The following is a 20,094-nucleotide window of genomic DNA, read 5'->3' on the forward strand; positions in this document are numbered from 1 at the left end:
CTGCCTGTCAAAAAAAAAAAAAAATCAGTCACCTTTAAGGTTCTGTGAAAACATGGCTTTCTATAGAGAAGTATATACTTATACAAGTTGTCAGTCAAATGTGAGAATAAAATAGGCATTCCAGACATGCAAAGACTCGGAAAAGTTATTTTCCATGTATTTTTATAAGAAGTTACTTGATGATCTACTCCTAAAACATGGGGAATAAATCATGGAAGCAGAAAACAGTGGATTCCGGGAATCCACTTACCCAAATGATCAGTGAAGGAAAATTCCAGAATGACAGCCATATGTCAGGTATTTAGAGCAACTAATCCAGATTAAACTTGAGGCAAAGGGGCTCCAAAAGTAAGATATCCAATTAAAAATGAGACAAAACATAAGCTCAATATAATTTAAAATTTCCAAAAATAAATAAATCCCATGATACAGGTAAATAGCGTAAGAAAACAGAAAGATGGCTGCAGGTGGAGGATTAGCCTAGTGAGCCATGGCGCCAGCACCCCAGGTTCTAGTCCCGGTTGGGGCACTGGATTCTGTCCCGGTTGCCCCTCTTCCAGTCCAGCTCTCTGCTGTGGCCCCGGGAAGGCAGTGGAGGATGGCCCAAGAGCCTGGGCCCTGCACCCGCATGGGAGACCAGGAGGAGGCACCTGGCTCCTAGCTACAGAAAAAAAAAAAAAAAAAAAGACAACTAGAAAGTCCAAAGAAAACACAAAGCTATAATATCACTAACAGTATACTACCATACATGCATATATACACACATATACTACAAGGTGTGGCCAAGCAAAACATATCTGTAGGGTATATCAATTTTTGGTTGCAGAGTTTCTAGTTCTACTTTGAGGGATGGGAAATTACAGGTATAGTTAAATGCTTTGAATAAATACGAAATCTGATGAGCTGATGAGTTTCCCTTGGACAAAAAATAGGTTCTCTTATAGAAATGTAAAAACTCCAAGAAAAATGGCAGATAGGTACCCCACTCTCTGAAATAGTCATAGCAAGCAGAGTGTGGCTGGACTTGAAGACAGCATGTAAAGAAGACAGTGATCCTAGAGAACTGCACCCCAACACTCTACTCCCACCCCAACTCTAGAAATCTGGCACATTTCCCAGGCAGGCAGAGGAGATAAGAGATAAGTTTTTGTTCTAATTAGATACAGCAAGAAGGTAGAAACCCAGAGCCAAAATGAAATTGAGTTATAAGGTAAAAAGTAATATTTTTTGTACACTTGATTCTGTGGACTGAAGCTTTTATTTACTATGCTTACTGGTCACTCATTTACTCAACTGATATGTGTTTTGTACTTACTGGGTAGCAAGTGCTATGAGAAAAATAGATATGTATGGCATATCTCCAGTAGACTATTTGTGAAATTAACAAAGTGAACCCATGACGGCTATGAGACATGGTAAAAGGCCTTCCCTGAGTGGCTGGCTGGACTACAGGAATGGAGATCTGAAGCACGTTGTCTTCTTGAAGAATAGAGAGGCAAGTCAGGAGTCATTCCTGTGAAGTTTGTGCATTCCCCTCCTAGATGTTTCTAGCTCTCAACAGGAGAGCGTGTTTCTTCATAAAGTATTCTGTGATCATTCCCCTGAAAATATTCTCTACTTTTTCTGAGCAGCATGGGATATTATTTATGCATTTCTCCTGGCACTTATTTTAATTTACTAGCTATGTAGAGCTGCTTCATCTTCTAAGATGTTCTTAGAAGAGAGTATTTCAAAGCAATACCACAGTGTCTTGTACCTATTGAGTATAATATAAACATTCATAGACATGGCAGACACGTTGTCACCAGTGTTCCCCAAAATATGGACCCTTTGCATTGGAATCACCCTGAGTTTTTAAACTGCAGGTTCCTGGGAATGCTACAGCTTTGCTGAATCAGAATGTCAAAGTGTGAGCCTGGGAACCCATGTTTTAAATAACTTACTACTCTTAGAACTATGAATTTCAGGATAAAATAGTCATAGCAAAGTGTGGGAATGGCAGAGAGGTTTCATCCAGAGCGCTGGCTCTGGTAGTGGGTGCTGCTGAATGGAATTCTGAGGCTGAAAATTCCAAGGGCAACCATGGCATTATAGCCTGCCATGGACAGTAAAGGAAGGAGAGGGAGAGGGGGAAGTTTATAACATATTTGGCATCTCTGAATATGCTAATCTCAGGAATGAAGAGACCATCCCCCTTCCTTTAAGAATAATTATAAGTCATCCTTGCATAGGTTTTCTAGTCTGCATGATTTTTGCAAAATTTCGAGTGAAACTTGGAGAGGGGTGGTCAGGTGGTGATTTAGAATAAAATTGGTATCTTTTGGGAAAACTTCACCCAGTAAAAACATATTTTAATGAAATTAAGCATCAGTTAAATTACACAGGGGGTCAATTAACTGTAAATGTTATTTTTAATGTAGGACTTTTTCCTCTCTGTGTGCCTTATTATTATATACTATATACAATCACTGAATAAATTTGGAAAATACAGATGAAGGGCTTGATTTTGTGGCACAGGAGGTTAAGCCATCACTTGTGAGGCTGGCATTCCAAATCTGAGTGCATGGGATAGAGTCCTGACTCCTCAGCTTCCAATTCAGCTCCCTGTTAATGTGCCTGGGATGGCTGTGAAAGATGGCCCAAGTGCTTGGGGCCTGCCACCCATGTGAGAGACCCAGATGGAGTTCGGGGTTCCTGGCTTTGGCCTAGCCCAGCATTGGCCATTGTGGTCTTTTAGTGAATGAGCCAGCAGATGGAAGATCTCTCTCTTTCCCTCTCTGTCATTCTGCCTTTCAGATAAATAAGATAAATCCTTAAATAAAAAAAAAAGAAAATGCAGATGAGTAAAGCTCACCTAAAAGAGCATCATATTGCAATAATGTCTGCTAAATGTTTCCGTGCACATACACAAAGTCTGTTCTTATATTGACTTGAATGCAATCCAGAGAGGGCTACACAGCAGCCTAATTGTGGACTCGGAATTAATTACAATCTTATATGAACTCCAACTTTTTCATCAGTAGACTGAGCATAATAACACCCCCCCCCCCAGTTGCCTGTGTCTCTGGAATGTTGTGAGGAGGGCATGCTCCCCCGTGAACAGGAGCACATGACAATCATCTTGAATTTCTGGGGATTTAGCACAGAGCCTGATACACTGGAGGCCCTGAAGGTTTTGTTGTGGTTGTTGAATTGACTCTCATCTTAACTCCCTGAACTGTAGTGACTGTTTGGATGAAAACCAATGATTCATCAGTATTTCTCATTCTTCATCTCTTTGGTCTTTGATCCTGGAATTTTGTAATTTTTGTCTTGCTTCATTTTCCTGCTTCTTTATGAACATTCCACATTTTACTTATTTGCAGTTAACCTTAAATTTCTATTGTATCTTTTTTTTTGTATATTTCCTGATGAGTTACTGAACTTTAGTGGAATCAAAGTTATCTTTATGATGTCTATCTCATATATTTATCTTCAGATTTCGGTATTAACCTTCAAACCCCTAATTTTCCTGGTGTTTAACCATTTAAAATTTTTATATCAGCAGAGACACAGAGGAAAATGATAGCACTTTTAATATGGGTAATAGAGGAAAACTTAGTAAGGGGAGTATTAACACCTGCAGACAGGGTTCAAAAGACTATAAAAGTAGTGGTAATGCTCAAGAGAAAGCGTAGACAAAGACGTAAAGGACTGATTAGTGATTAGGAAAGTTTACAACAAGGCTTCAGGGAGCGAGAATAGGTAAGAATGGTAGCTCTTTTCAAACCTAAAGACCTCTCCTGACATTCTCACGGTGAAGTGTCTGAGCATGGAGGACTACCTGCTTGTTTCTGGGCTTCCCAGTGAGGGCAGTGCTAGGTGGCTGGCGGCAGTCCATGCTGCAAGCGTGGGACGCTCATCGAGGAGATCACGGCTTCCAGGTACCTCTGCTTCCCCTGAGCACCTGCACTGTGGATTATGGTGGCCAGTGTCTCTGTTTATGCAAAGCTCAGGATTCTCTTTTATAGCCAGTCCTGCGCTACATGGGCAGGCCAGGGTTTCTCAGTTAGGGCTCTGGTGCTACCAACAGCCAGGAGTGATTCCTGCTTCCAGGCCTGAAGAGACAAGAGAAGACAGTGGTTACAGGAGCCCAAATAGAGGAATGGTGTGGCAGGAGCTGTGGCTTTCCACAGATATACAGTCAACTTGTGGCAACACAGCAGCAAGGGAGCTGAGAGAATGAATAACTGGATCTCCTTCTCTTCTACCCAACTGCACCCCCTCCTCCCCAATCTCCAACAAGAAGCTCCAGTAGGGTATCCAACTGGTACAGTGCATACATGTCAGCTTCTTAGGGCTGAGAGCAGGGTGTAGAATGCCAGAGTACTTCTTGATGAGCAAGTGGAAAACAAACATCAAAATGCAGCTATTAGATCTTTTATAATGCCTCTTTTCATCTTGATTCTCAGGAATCCAATTTTCTTCATTTATAAACAGATTTCTTATTTGAAAGGTAGAATGATGGAGGAGGGAAGGGAGGAAGGGAGAAGGAGAGAGAAAGAGAAGGAGCGATACCAATCTTCCATCCTCTGGTTCACTTCCCAATTGGCTGCAACAGACAGGTCTGGGCCAGGCTGAAGCTGGGATCCAAGAACTCCATCTGGCACTCCCACATGGATTCCAGGGCCCACACATTTGGGCTGTCATCTGCTACCTTTCCAAGCATATTAGTAGGAAGCTGGGTCAGAAGCAGAGTAGCCAGTACTTGAACTGGCACTCTGATAGAGAATGCCAGCAAAGAAAGGTGGGGCTGAGGAAGGGGCTTAACCCCCTGCGCCTCAGTCCTGCACCAGGAATCCGTAAATTTGTAAGGTCTTGTTTTTGAAAGCCCTGTTTTCCCTTCCTATCTACTATAGCTGCCTTAGCCTTAGTTGAGACTCTTCCTGCTTTTTTTTTTTTGGGGGGGGGTAACATGGAGGGGCAATGGGAAAATTAATTTTAAAAATTTTAAACTAAAAATTTTTTCTAAAATTATAAGTTGAGCCCTAACCCTCATATGTGTGTGTGTGTATACACATATACTGTACTTGGAGATAAGGCCATGAAGGAGGTAGTTAAGGTTAAATGAGGTCAGGAGTGTAGGGCCCTAATCTGATAGGGCTCCTGTATGAAGTGGAAGAGACCAGTACCGTATGTATCTGTGCATGCACACACAGAGAAAATGCCAAGTGAGGACGCAGTGAGATGGCAGCCGTACAAAACTCAGCAAAGAGACCTTGGGAGAAGCCAGCCTGACTGGCACCTTGATCTCGGACTTCCAGTCTCCAGACTGTGAGAAATAAGTTCCATTATGCAAGCTACCTAGACTGTGTTTTGTCAGGACAGACGTAGCTGGCTAAAACACCACTGCTTATGATTTCTTAGTGCTTCTTCATGTACATTATCCTTTAACCCTTGGTGTTATTAATTCACATAAACAAGAAACAGACAAGTTAGTGTTACTAATTCACATAGACAAGAAACAGACAAGTTAGTGGCTTGCCCATGACTATAAACTAAGTTGCAAAGACTTACTGTGGTTGGAACAATCCAGATTTTCAGCCTGTGTGTGGCATGGGTTCTAGACTCCCAGATTTGCTGTGGTCAAGTTCACCATTAGAGTGAGGCCGGCTCTAAGCCCTCTGGGCCCCAGTCCATCCGTGCTTTCAAAGTGATTACACTGTGTTAATATCACATGAGAATGAAATGAGCCTACACACACACACACACACACACACACAGCTTACATCTTGACTGGTACATCATATGCTAAATAAACTTTATTAACTGTCCTCCAACCCACGCATTTGCACCTGCTGCTCGGTTTGCCTAGCATACCATTATTTCTCATCATCCTTTCTCCCAAGATTCAATTTAGGGTTCTCACCCAGCAGGTTCACCCTGTGCCATCCTCCCATCCCATCTGCCTCCAGTTTCCCGTTCAAACTTCGTTCCTGTATGGTTTGTGTCTGTCGCTAGACTGTGAACTCCCTAAAGGTGGATGATGTGTTTTCATCTCTGGGTGCACAATACTTTCTGAATGACACAATGGACAGCGCTCACATGTAATGAAACTCATAAAGTTCCTAAAGTCTGTTTTGTTAGCAGCCACGAACACATGACAGAAAGGAATATCCTCCTCGCTGCTGTGCCACAGGACACGCCTAAGAAGAAGGTAAAGTGTGGAACACGCGGAGGAATACAGGAAATTCGGGGCAGCAGCTTCAGCCTGCGCGCGTGATCACTACACGTCTGCGCTTGCGTCGCTCCCCTCAGTCGAGGGTGGGGCCATGCTCTGCGTTTTAGGATTGGGCGGTGGTCCGGCCAAACGGACGGCGCGGAAATGACGTCGAGGTGCGCAGGCGCCAGGAGCCCTGGCGCGCGGTGGCTGCTGGGTGCCGCACGCCTTTCCTCCCCTCGCCTCTCCCTCCCCCCTCCCGTCCCCGCCCCCTCGGCCGCTCCGCTCCCTGGCGTGACTCGGCATTGAGAGCCCTGGGAGCAGCCGCCGCGGTCGCCGCCTCCTGCGTCCAGGCCTCGGCGCCCCCTGAGCCGCTCCCTTTCCTCTCTCGGGTTTTCCTCTGCTTCATTTTGGAAGCCGGTGGTGTCGCGGCCGCCCTTCCAGGCCCTCTGTGAGGATGGTGGGAGTGAAGCCGGTCGGAAGCGACCCGGATTTCCAGCCGGAGCTGAGCGGCGCGGGCTCCAGACTCGCCGTGGTCAAGTTCACCATGAGAGGGTGAGGCGGGCTCCGAGCCCTCAGGGCCCCCGTCCGTCAGTGCCTGCCATTTCCTGGTCCCAGTTCCCTGGCCGGTTTCTGCTGCGGAGGGTCCGGCGCGGGCCGCCGGCAGGATTAGGCCTCAGCTCTCGGGCGGCGGTCCCCATTTCTGCACCGGCTTCGAGGCGGGCAGGGAGACTTGGCCGGCTTCGCCAGCTCCGGAGGTCCTCACCTGCTGTAGCCTCGGATAAGCTGTGCCCGTGGGGGCGGCCTGCGACGCCTGCCTCCTGCAGCCGCCCTAGGGTGCCAGTCTAGCACTTGCACCCTAGGAATTCTGGAAGCGTACTTGACCGCTTTGGTTCTCTTCAGTACTGCATTTCGGTACAGCTGTCCACAACTTACCTGCGTAGTGCGTAGTCCCAAGGCCCGCTGATTTCATGAGTTGTTAGTGTTGGTCAAGGTGCATTTTACCTTGCTTGAGGTTTTTGTTCCTCGTGTGGTTAGTAACGTAGTCACTACGGCTCCCCTGTGGACGCGATTGTGTCTGGTCACACAAGTGACAGTAGAGATAGTCAGGGGGCCAGACGTCTTGGTCTGGCAGACTCCGCTTTAGCCTTGATGATTTAAGAGAACACGGCTCTTAAAAGACAGTAACTGTCAGAGCTGGTGGGCTTTTTATAATGCAATGCTGACATGTTAGGAGTTGGCGTGGAGAACCATGATTTCAGAGAGTGTGTTTGCAGATCTCCCTTTGTGGCTGTACCAGGCTTACCTTGACCTCCTGCCATTATTTACATATACACGAACTTGAAGCAGTCTGCTATTGGTGTCACCATTTCTAGAACACTCTACTTCTGTTGTCACTGCTTAAAAAACTATATAAGGCAGTGTTTTGAGTCTGAGCAACAAATGTCGCTTCTAGCACACGGTTCAGTAAATGTTATGTACATGAGTGATGATATTACGATCAGGTAGTTTTAGGCGTTAGAGGGATGCAGATCAAGACGGGACCAGTCTCACATAGAATTGAACTGGGGCAACATATTGGATTTAATAGGGTGGGATAGAGTACTGGCATGAAAATTGGACTTTCACATGTACCAAATGGAAGAGCTAGGTGTTTTTGTATCTTTTAAGGCATGGCTAAAAGGTATATCAATTGTATAAATGCCTTTTCTCAGCGCTAGCAATTTTGTATTATATATATTCTTAATAGTAAGGGAGTAGGGGTTGGGGCTGTGGCATAGTAGGTTAAGCCTCCACCTCTTCTGCCATAATCCCATGTGGGTACCTGTTCGAGTCCTGGCTGTTCCACTTCCAATCCAGCTTCCTGCTAGTGGCCTGGGAAAGCAGTGGAAGATGGCGCAAGTGCCTGGGCCCCAGCACCCACTTGGGAGACCTGGAAGAAGCTCCTGGCTCCTGACTTTGGATCCACACGGCTGCAGCCGTTGCGGCTATTTGGGGAATGAACCAGAGGATGGAAGACCTCTCTCTTTCTGTCTGTCTGTCTGTAACTCTGCTTCTCAAATAAATAAATCTTAATGGAATAGAAATGTAAGGTTATTTAAAAAAAATAGTAAGGGAATGCTTTTATGTGTTTGCTGAGTGTCTAGGCTCAATGGAAAAGGGAAGAGTTGATTTCAACAAGGAATGTCACTTTTAGTTTATTTCTAATTCTGGTCATTTGTAGGTTTTATGTTTTTGTCCTTCAAAAATATATTCTTTTTTGGCCCTGTTACCCTAGCAGAGGGAGAGATGGGATAGTAATAAATATTGATTAAAGTGAGAAAAGTGAGGAAACATTGCTACTGCAGGGACTTCCGCTAGCAATATGAACTTCTACTAGCATAAGCATAATTGCAGACATTGACTGGTAAAGAAGTCTGTTACTGTTAATGTTTAAAAGAGGATTTTAATGGAATGAAAATTACATTTTCTTTGTAGAAGCTGAGAGTAAATAAACAGTTGAAGTTAGAGGACATTTTTAGTTCAAAAACATGCTTAGGTTACATTTATAAACTGGTAAGGTTTATTTGCCTTTAATGTACTTTGATGTGTTTGCCATTAATGCATTTCTATCTGAACTCGTTGTCAATCCAACCCAGACTTAGTAAAAGGGGGTCAGTATTAGAGCCCTGAGCAACTATATCCAATAAAATCCTTTAAGAAACCTTTTAGGTTAAAGTTAACATTCCCATTTTAGGCCCAGGGCATGGTTCTCTGGCACCTATTTCTTCATTTCCTTTTCACCTCTATCTCAAGCTTTCCCTCTTATTTTCATCTTTGATGCTTTATCCATCCTCAACCTAAATTAATTTCATGAAAACAGTATAAGGATTGTTGTAATCTTGTTCAAAACCTGTCATTGGCTCTAGAATTTCTTTTCTTTTTTTTTTTCAGTTTCTTTATTTGAGAAGCACAGTGATGGACAGTGTTCCCATTCACTGATTCACTCCCAAGATGCCTACAGCAGGTGGAATTGGGTCAAAGCCATCCAGATCTTGCATGGATGGCAAGGGTCCAGCTAACTGCGCCATTACTTGCTGCCCCCAAGGTGTACGTTAAAAGGAAGCTGGAATCAACAGCAGTGCTGGGACTAGAACCCAGTCACTTGATTGCGATGTAGCATCCTAACTGGTGTCTTCACTGGTGAACACTTTGTCAAATGCCTTCACCTCTTTAGTTTCTTTTTTGTGATAAAATATATATCACGTAAAATTGACCATTTTAACCATTTTTAGCAATATAGTTTAATGATACTAGGTCTGTTCACAGTGTTGTGCTACCATCACTGCTGTTTCCTAGAACTTTTTTGTCTTCCTATATAAAAACTCTGTATGCATTGAACAATAACTCCTCATCCTCACTTGAGAGAAGAAAATGTCCATTTAACAGTAACTAGCCCTCTCACCCCCAGTCTCTGTTGTACTTCTTTCCCAATGGATTTGCCTATTTTAGGTATTTCATATAAATGAATTCATATTTGTTTTTTGTTTCTGTCTTATTTTTCTTAGCATAATGTCTTCTCATTCATCTGTGTTTCATGTTTATTCACTCATCTGTTTACAGATATGTTGTGTTCACCTTTGGCTATTGTGAATAATATGGCTGTGGACAGTATTGTACAGGAATTTCTTTGAATCTTTGCTTTCATTTCTTTTGGGGGAGTTAAAAGTATATGTTTAAATTTTTTAGGAACTGCTAAAGTGTTTTCCATCGTGACTGTACCATACCATGTTTCATTCCCAGCAGCAACACATGAGAGTTCAATTTCCCCAACAGTTATTTCCAGTTTTTGTTTGTTTGTTTTTTCGGATAATAGCCATCCCAATGGATGTGAAGTAGTATCTTACTGTGTTTTGATTTGGATTTTTCCAGTGAAAAAACATGAGCTTCTTTTTTATGTGTTTATTAGCCTATTTGTATATTTTCTTTGGGAAATGCCTATTTCATGCTCTTTGTCCATTTTTGAGTTGGATTGTTATTGTGTTGAGTTCTAGGAGTTCTTTATGTATTCTGGATATTAGCCTTTTATCAGATGTTTAATTTGGAAGTTTTTTCTCCCACTCTGTCAGTTGTCATTTCACCTACTTCGTGTGTCCTTTAATGTGTGAAAGTTCATTTATTATGAGAAAGTCTGGATTATCTGTATATTTTGTTGTCTGTGCTTTTCTCTATTTGATTTAGGAGGAGGAGGGAAGGTAATATTACCATTCAAGAAGGATGTCAGTATATTTGAGTATGTTGAATGCTAATGGCTATGGTAGCTTGCCCAAATAAAATATTAGTTATACATATAATATTTTATTAACATCAAGAATTGCCAAGGACTGAAGATAGGTTTTATTTTTATGTTTTAAAATATTTATTTATTTTATTTGAAACAATTTCAAAGAGAGAGAAAGAGAGAGAGAGATCTTCCAACCACTGGTTCACTCCCCAAATGGCTGCAATTGCCAGAGCTGGGCCAGTTCAAAGTTAGAAGCCAGGAGCTTCTTCTGGTTCTCTCACATGGGTACAGGGGCCCAAGAATTTGGGCCATCTTCCACTGCTTTCCCAGGCACATTAGCAGGGAGCTGGATCAGAAGTAGAGCAGTCAGGACTTGAATCCAGCACTCATGGGATGCTGGTGTTGGAGGCAGCAGATTAACCTGCCGTGCCACAACAATCTGAAACTTAACTTGAAAGTCAAAATAAACTACAGAGCAGAGAAGCACAAACATGTACATAGATATGTGCACATATACAGTAACATTTTCACACTGCAATCATTGAAATAAGTTATTTATTTTAAATAAGACGTGTGCCTTCCTTAACACTAACATTGAAGAATAAAATCTGTAACAGCATAAGTCAGGACAAGTCATTTGAATTCTCTGTATAAAATGAGAAGGGCTAGTTTCTCAAGCACCTTTCCAAGCTATAAAACATTACATTACCCATAATGCTTGAATCTCAGAATTAAAATTTTTCTCCTATAAACACCTTGAAGAGGGGTGAGCATTGTGGCTCAGCAGATTAAGCCACAACCTGCCACACCAACATCCCATATCAATGTGCCAGTAATATGGTGTAAATAGTTCAAGTTTAGGAGAGCGGAAACTTTTGTATCCCCGCAATGATGTTATTTCTTTTAACTGCCAATTCCATATGCCCACCTTCCCAGCATGCACTTGTAGCATCCAGGACCAGGACACATGCTAAGACACCACCCTATCTGTATATTTCATTTGGGTACCACTTTGTTCCTTATAAAAAGAGGTGAAAGGCAGGGAGAGCTCTCTTTCTATCATGAGCCTCACTTAGAGGTACTGCTCCCATTTTCACTCTTTCCACAGCATAATGCACTGGAACGTACCGTTCTTGTTTGTACTTTTTATACCATGGACTGGTTTCTTCCACTCTCAGATTAGCCTTCCCAATTATAGGTACCATTTTCAGTTTTTCCCTTCCTCTTGTTCATGGTCAACTCTTTGATCAACGCTTGTTGGTCTTCTGCAATATGGGATAGCCCACACTTGCAGGGCATGAATGTTCGTTCCGTCACTATTAAGTAAACTCTGTTCCTTTCTGCACACAGTACCAGTCTTCACTTAATATTTCTATTGCTGTGGGAGGCAAGAACCTAGATTTATTATTTTTTTTTTTTTACAGGCAGAGTGGACAGTGAGAGAGAGAGAGAGAGAAAGGTCTTCCCTTGCCGTTGGAAGAACCTAGATTTTAAAAAATTGATATACTCATTGCCCACCTCATTGAATGGTGGGTTCAATGCAGCTGTGAAAGCAGTGGAGGATGGCCTAAGTGCTTAGTCCCGACGGATTTACTGGCTCCTGGCTTCAGCCTGGCCCAGACCTAGGCCTTGAGGCCATTTGAGGAGTGAACAAGTGGATGAAGGTATCTCTCTCTCTCCCTCTCCCTTTGTCGTTGTCCCTCTGTGTAACTCCTTCCTTCCTCCCTCCCTCCCTCCTACCCACCCACCCACCCACCCATCCATCCATCCATCCATCTTTCCTACCATCCATCCGTCCATCTTTCCTACCATCCATCCATCCATCTTTCCTATCTTTCCTTCTTTCTTTCGCAGAGTTACGCAGAGGCAGAGAGCTCTTCCATCCACTGCTTCACTCTCCAGTTGGCTTCAATGGCCAGAGCTGCACCAATCCAAAGCCAGGAGCCAGGAGTTTTTCCCAGGTCTCTCACGAAACACCCAAGTGTTTCGGCCATCTTCTTCTACTTTCCCAGGCCATAGCAGAAAGCTGGATTGGAAATGCGGCAGCTGGGACTTCAACCGGCGTCCATATGGGATGCCAGCATTGCAGGTGGTGGCTTTACCCACTATACCACAGAACCAGCCCTGTAACTGCCTTTCAATTAAATAAAAATAACATCTTTAAAAAAATGGAAAACACATACGTTTTCTATTTCCATTTAAAATCTGTATGTGTTTACACAAGTTTTTTCTCAAGACAAAGCACTGGCCATTAGCAAATAGGGAAGAACAGTAAGTGAGTTCATGAAATAGAATTTATTTTGTGGGGCCAGCACTGTGGCATAGCAGTGGGGCCCCTGCCTGTGGTGCCCACATCCCATGTGGCTGCCAGTTGCAGTCCTGGCTGCTCCACGTCCTAGCCGACTGTCTGCTGATGTGCCTGGGAAAGCAGTGGAGGGTGACCCGGGCTCCTTTAGCAGGGACATGGATTGGAAGTGGAATATCTAGGACTCAAACCAGCACTAATACAAGATGATGCCAGTGTTGCAGGATGCAACATAACTCACTGTGCTACAATATATAAAACCACTACATGAGGTTTTACAGCAGTCTTTTGCATTGTTGTGTAGTCTGAATAATTGTGATTAATTAACCATTCTATTGTTGATAAGAAGATAAATAGTTTATAGCTTTTGGCTATTAGAAATGTTACTGTTTAGATGTCCTAAGGTGAGCATGTCTGTTGGATATGTGTAGGTATACAAATAGGTATGTGTTTATATAGGTGTGTATATATATATATATAAAATATATATAGGTAGGCATGTCTATTTAGCAGATACTCCTCATACCTCTCCTCCCAACTAGTTACACTAGTGTGCCCTGTCACAATATATGAAAAGCTCAGTTGCTTCACATGCTTGTTGGTACTTTTCTTTTTTGTAGCTATTTTGGTTGAGATGGTTTTGGATTTCCATGATTTCCCTATTGACTAATGAAGTGGAACATCTTTCTCATTTGTATTGACTGTTTGGATAACATCATATATTGGGTATCTGTTCCAAGAGTTTACTCATTTTTCTTTTGGGTGTCAGTTCTGTTCTTACTGATTATAGGGGTTCTTTACGTATTGGAGGTATAAGTTCTATGTTAACTTTTTGTTACTAAAACAAACCATCTAAAGCAACCTACTTTAGAGAGAAGAGGTTTATTTTGGCTCATGGTTTTGGAGGTTCATGGCCAAGATTGGGTGGGCCCCATTGGTCCAGTCATCTGGTGAAGTTGGAGGCTGGCAGTAGAGGGCTTTGTGCAGAGGAACAAGAACATGGTGAAATAGGGAAGCAGAGAAAGCATCCATGCCTGACTCAGGCTTCTCTTGTGAGAATTATCTTCCAGCGAGATGTTCCCATGACCTAGGGTCTCCCACCAGGCCCACCTCTTAGATGCCATAATTGAATTAAATCTCTACCATTTTAGTGCTGTTAACGGAGGATTTTGGGGTTTAAACTTTAAAAATGTTTAAATGAGTTTGGAGGCCATATCCTGTTTGAACCATAGTGGTATGATATGTTTTGCATGTACTTTTTTCCAGTCTTTTTATGAAATCATTTGATGATGAAAATTAAAAATTTTTTTTTTGACAGGCAGAATTAGACAGTGAGAGAGAGAGAGAAAGAAAGGTCTTCCCTCTGTTGGTTCACCCCCTAAATGGCCGTTACGGCTGGCACACTGTGCCGATCCAAAGCCAGGAGCCAGGTGCTTCCTCCTGGTCTCCCATGTGGTTGCAGGGCCCAAGCACCTGGGCCATCCTCCACTGCCCTCCCGGGACTGGAAGAGGAGCAACCGGGACAGAATCGGGCGCCCCAACCGGGACTAGAACCCGGGGTGCTGGTGCTGCAGGAGGAGGATTAGTCAAGTGAGCCACGGTGCCATCTGAAAATTTTGATTTTAATATATTATAGTTTATAAAATATATTCCTGTATGTTAATCCTTTTCTTGTTGTCTAGTGCTTTTTGTATACTGTTTAAAAAATCTTTGATTCTTACAAAGTTTTAAAGTATTTTTTTTTACTAAAAGGCTGATTTTACCTTTTATATTTATATTACCCATCTGTGATTAGTTTTTGTGTATAGTGTGAGATACAGGGTCATGATAATTTTTTTCTGACATAAATATCCAGTTGATTGAACACTATTGAAAACACCATCTTTTCCCCACAGCACTGCTGTCAGGTTTTTCATAAATTGGGTTACTCCATGTAGGATGTGTTTGTTGCTTTCTTTCTTTCTTTCTTTTTTTTTTTTTTTGACAGGCAGAGTGGACAGTGAGAGAGAGACAGAGAGAAAGGTCTTCCTTTGCCGTTGGTTCACCCTCCAATGGCCGCCGCGGCCGGCGCGCTGCGGCCGGCGCACCGCGCTGATCCGATGGCAGGAGCCAGGAGCCAGGTGCTTTTCCTGGTCTCCCATGGGGTGCAGGGCCCAAGCACCTGGGCCATCCTCCACTGCACTCCCTGGCCACAGCAGAGGGCTGGCCTGGAAGAGGGGCAACCGGGACAGAATCCGGCGCCCCGACCGGGACTAGAACCGGGTGTGCCGGCGCCGCAAGGCGGAGGATTAGCCTAGTGAGCCGCGGCGCCGGCTGTTGCTTTCTTTCTTTTAGAAATTAATACTTTATCTTTTAATAATACCCATTAAAGTATAATTGCTGGATGACTTATGTGATTGAATCATCCACTCCAGTAAATCAATCTGAACGATTTATGAATTCTTAGGCATCTATTCTGCTCTGTTTGGTGCTGGCAGCAGAAGGATCCCTTTGCAGAAAAATCCCTGAGTCTGACCCCTTCCCCGTCCTGTTGCGCTGTCCCTTTTCCCAGGGCTGCCCTCCGCCTCCCCTAGCCTCTTCTCCACCTCCCTGGGTTCCATCTCCACTCCTTCTGCCATTGCCCCAGCCCTGCCCTGCCACAATGCCCTTGGAAGCCCCAGTCTGCTCCCCTGCAGTGACCCCTTTGAGATGGGTTTGTTTCTGAACTCTATTGTTTTTTACATTAGTCTGTTTATCCTTGGATATGTTGAGTATCTGTTACCCAAAATGAATGGGACCAGAAGTGTTTCAGGTTTCAGAGTTTTGGGATTTCAGAATATTTGCATAGACTTTTCTAGTTGCAAATCGCTAATCCAAAAATCTGAAATCCAAAATGCTTTGAAATCATGTCAGCACTTAAAAATGTTTTGGACTTTCTGATTACAGTTCCTTAATCTGTACTGATGCTGGAAATGCTCCTAATTAAGAAAGCTTTATAATAGTTAATATTGGTTTATAGTGTAATTTCTTCAGTTTTGAACCTCAGAAGGGCTTGCATTATCCTTGATATTTCTCTATAAATTTTAGAATTTACATTTGTTGATTTCTACAAGAAAATCTGGAATTTTACAGCAACTCTGAAGATCAAATTGAAGAGAATGAGTCTCTTGGCGACATTGAGTTTTGTAACTTATAATTGTAGTATATCCCTCCATTTATTTAGATTTTTTAAAATTTCTCCTTGTGAGAAAAAGAAGCTAGAAGACCTAACACTATTAGACATGAAGACAGTGCGGTATCTATACTAAATAAGACAATGTGGTGTTGATACAAGTGCATATAAATACTCCTATGGAGAAGACTAGAAAATCTGATACTGGGAATATCAGTGTTTTATGTTTAACTTGGCAATTATGCTTTAGAGTATAATGAGTGTTCTTCATGTTATTTTACTGTATCTTCTCTTTCTGACAGCTGTGGACCATGTTTGAGGATTGCCCCAGCATTCAGTTCTATGAGTAATAAATATCCTCAAGCTGTTTTCTTGGAAGTAGATGTACATCAGTGTCAGGTAAGGGAAGAGTCCTCTTTTTATTTTAAATTTACTTTCAAATCTGTTTGAAATCCAACATAAATGTCACCTTTGATTTATCTCTTAATGTACATGAAAACTAGTATACTTTTGAAGATAGGAAAATGTTATGTTGACATGATACTACAGATTTATTTTGGCTACCTTATTTAAGAAGGGTAGCACATTACTGTTTCAGGTTTGGACTAATATTTTCTCGGATGTGCAATTAATATTGTGATTAATATACCATTTATAGGTCATCTGGTTTTACATTTCTTTATCTTTTGCAAATCTAGAATTATATATCTTCCTACTGATTATAAAGCTATGGCAAGGAATTCTTTGGTATAGTTTATATTGATCAGGTTAGAATCTCACCTCATATATACTCAGTAGAAACTTTAAAATGTCCATTACTGTTGATTGAACCGCATTGTTGTAGCAAAATTGCCCTGATGACTTAAATTGAAATGACTGTGTGATAGTTCTCTCTTTGCATATGTAGGCATTGTTAAGGAAAAAGGAATTTTGCAAAGTGCCTTTCTACACTAAATAGTCATTAATTCTGACTAAGGAACAGCTGTGCAACACTGTAACTTTTTTGGATGAGGCTTTACCTTTGATAAATTTTTGAATGTGGAAAATTTTTACAATATTAGGAAGTTTGTAGTTGGGGATTTGGCATAAACCCTACAGTACATGTTTTAAGTTTTTATGTCACGTGTTGTTAGACTGCATCACTTACCTTTATATTAAGTACAGAATTCACTGTCTCTGATCTCAAAGTGTTTTCTCCTGGAGCTATAATGTCTGATATGGTAGACACTAACTGTTATGTATTAATTGAACACTTGAAGTTTGGCAAATCCAAATTGAGATGAGCTGAAAGTGTAAAATACATAATGGATTTTGAAGACTTATTATGAAAGAAAAAATGAAATATTTCGTATTGTTTTGTTGATGCTGAAAATGAATTTATTGGGTTCACTAGAATATATTAAAATTGATTTTACTTGTTTCTTTTTTATTATGGATACTAGAAAAGTTAAAATATTCCTTGTATTTCTTTTGGACCTCTTTGTTTCAAAAGGTCAGTTATTGGTTTTTCACTTACAAAGTTTAGAGAAGACATCCCTATATTTTTTTTAGGATAATATAGTAATCATCTTCATTGTATATGAATATGTAAGGTGGCAAATTTGTTTTAATTTTTTTTTTAGTATTGTCATGAAAGTTTAAACCATGATGGTTATTAGCTAGTTTCTTTCGAGTAGTCTTATAAAATTGTGGGGTTAAGGCAATATTTAGAAAGATGTTTGTTGCAGTATGTTTGATAGGAAACGACAAGTCATTTTTATAGGAGAAATTCATGGGGAGATTGGCTCTTGGTTTTCAAATGGGTCTGGTGTGAAGCACAATTTCTGTATCGGAAACTAGTTATTTCACTGGATGAAGCAGTTAACAATAAAAATCATAAAAGTGTAGGATCATTCTTCATTGTGGATATGGGATAATTAATTTTGCTATACCCTAAGGTGAGCTCTCAGGGATAAGCCTGCTTTTTCTTAAATAACAATTATGAAGACTGTTTTTAGTTTACGGTTTTGATATTTAATTCTATAAATATACAGAATGAATATTCAAAGTGACTCAACGTTTGTTTTCATTGGTAACACTGTTTAACTTGCCAATTCTAGGGAACAGCTGCCACCAACAATATATCAGCAACACCTACATTTTTGTTTTTTCGAAACAAAGTGAGAATTGATCAGTATCAAGGAGCAGATGCTGTGGGACTAGAAGAAAAAATCAAGCAGCATTTAGAAAATGACCCTGGAAGCAATGAGGACACAGATATTCCAAAAGGCTATGTATGTAGACTGAACGGTGGGATCATGAGAGAATAGCTTGCCTTTTTCATTGTTTGGTTAAAAAGAAAGGACTACAGTTTCTCGCTTGATCTCTTTCTTTATTTTTATCCTTTTAAAATATTTTTTATCTTTATTCAGAGTATTTTGAAAAAACATTCAAAACAGTTGACTGTTGACTTTTGTGTCGTTACTACCTTAAGCCCCATCAGAAACCAATTTTTCTGAATTTTTCTTTGCTGCTTTTTAGAAATCTATTTTCTGAACTATTTGACAGTCATTTTAAAATTATTGTTTATATTTTCTCCCCCAAAGTGAAGAAATGTGCATTGGGAAAGTTTCACTTTTTGAAATTTATGTGAAATGACTATTATATACCATATTCCCTTTGCTACCACTCACTTCCTATAGTTGTCTCTATCTTAAATATATCCCCTCTTTTCTGGCACTCTGTTTTTTAAAAGACCTAGTTATGGTTTTGTTTTAGAGGCAGCTGATTATCTGTGGTTTAGGACACCCGAATCCCATATTAGAGGGAGCCTGAGTCCCAGCTTTTCTGCTTCTGGTCCAGCTTCTTGCTAATGCCCTTCAGAATGCAGTAGATGATGGCCCCAAGTACTGGGATCTCTTCTACTCTTGTTATAGACCCAGATGAAATTTTGGGCTGTTGACTTCAGCCCAGCTCTAGCTGTTGCAGGCATTTGGGAAATGAATCAGCAGATGGAAGATATCTCTCTGTCTCGCTGTCTCTATGTGACACTCTGCCTTTCAAAAAACACATCTCAAAAAAAAAAATTCAGATTCAGCCCATCATGATTTGTTTATGCAAATTGGCAGATCCTACATGCTAAAATACAAAGTTCATGGAATGGAAGATCAAAGAATGAATTTTTCTCATTGCACCTGTTTTTTTTTTTTTTTTTTTTTTTTAAACAGTGCAACGTATTTTTTATTTCTTATTTTTAGTTTCTTAACAGATTCAATAAAGTTCATAAAAACAATTCTAAGATTATAATGATATTCCCTTCTTCCCTTCTTCCCTCCCTCCTTCCCTCCCTGGTGCCCTCTGCCCTCTCCTGTCTTCCTTCTACCCTCCCTCTTCCTTTTTTTTTTTTTTTCTCCTTTCTTTTTTTAGTTTTTGAGATAACATTTCAAATTTATATTACAGTCAGGGGCTTAATGGTCTACCAAATAAAAAGTTTTAACAAATAAAAAGCAAAAAAAAAAAAAAACTCTAGTGGGAACATGGGCAATATAAGGTAGGGACTATAAACAAGTGTTGAATGGAAAGATGACCATTTCACCCAAATATAGTAATTTTTTTTTAGTTAAAGGTTTATTTATTTGAGAGGCAAAGTTACAGACAAAGAGAGGGAGAGACAGAGAGGTCTTCCATCGCTGGTTCACTCCCCAGATGGCCACAATGGCTGGAACTGGGTCAGTCAGGAGCCAGGAGCTTCTTCTGGGTCTCCCACGTGGATGCAGGGGCCCAAGCACTTGGGCCATCTTCTACTGCTTTCCCAGGTCACAAGCAGAGAGCTAGGTCAGAAATGGAACAGCTGGGACTGGCATCAGCGCCTATGTGGGATGCTGGCACCACAAGTGGAGGCTTAACTTACTATGCCACAGCGCTGGCCCTATCCATATACAGTAAATGTTAAAGTAATCACAAATCATTAAAACTACAGTAGTGTAACAGAAAGAATGCATTTAAAAAAATGGGTTCAATATTTTACTGTATATGAAGTATGTTAAAGCAGGGGTCCTGGAGCTCTGAGTCCTTTCAGGGAGGCCTTTCCATCGTGCTGACCGGGAAAAACCGTCGTCAAGCAAATATGAGAGATTCATTTTTTTCTGTTTTCTTTGTTTTTTAAAGTTGAACTTAACTATAATGTATTATACCAA

At 41.3% G+C, this 20,094-nt stretch overlaps 1 protein-coding gene across 3 annotated transcripts in view; it reads left to right on the forward strand.

The window, feature by feature from the left end:
• The first annotated feature begins 6,495 nt into the window (after positions 1-6,495).
• The window catches only part of TXNL1 (thioredoxin like 1), a 31,958-nt gene continuing 18,359 nt past the window's right edge, over positions 6,496-20,094 (forward strand). For all 3 annotated transcript variants that reach the window (XR_011379316.2, XM_008261338.5, XM_002713546.6), the window contains exons 1-3: positions 6,496-6,754; positions 16,222-16,318; positions 18,019-18,192. Coding sequence is in view for 2 of the 3 variants with exons in the window: in XM_008261338.5 (XP_008259560.1) it covers positions 6,657-6,754; positions 16,222-16,318; positions 18,019-18,192 (369 nt within the window). In the remaining variant the exon portion in view is untranslated. The remainder of the gene's footprint in view (positions 6,755-16,221; positions 16,319-18,018; positions 18,193-20,094) is intronic.

This window comes from Oryctolagus cuniculus, chromosome 10 (assembly GCF_051225735.1).
Source record: "Oryctolagus cuniculus isolate XC-2025 breed Fujian yellow rabbit chromosome 10, ASM5122573v1, whole genome shotgun sequence".
Taxonomy (NCBI): Eukaryota; Metazoa; Chordata; class Mammalia; order Lagomorpha; family Leporidae; genus Oryctolagus; species Oryctolagus cuniculus.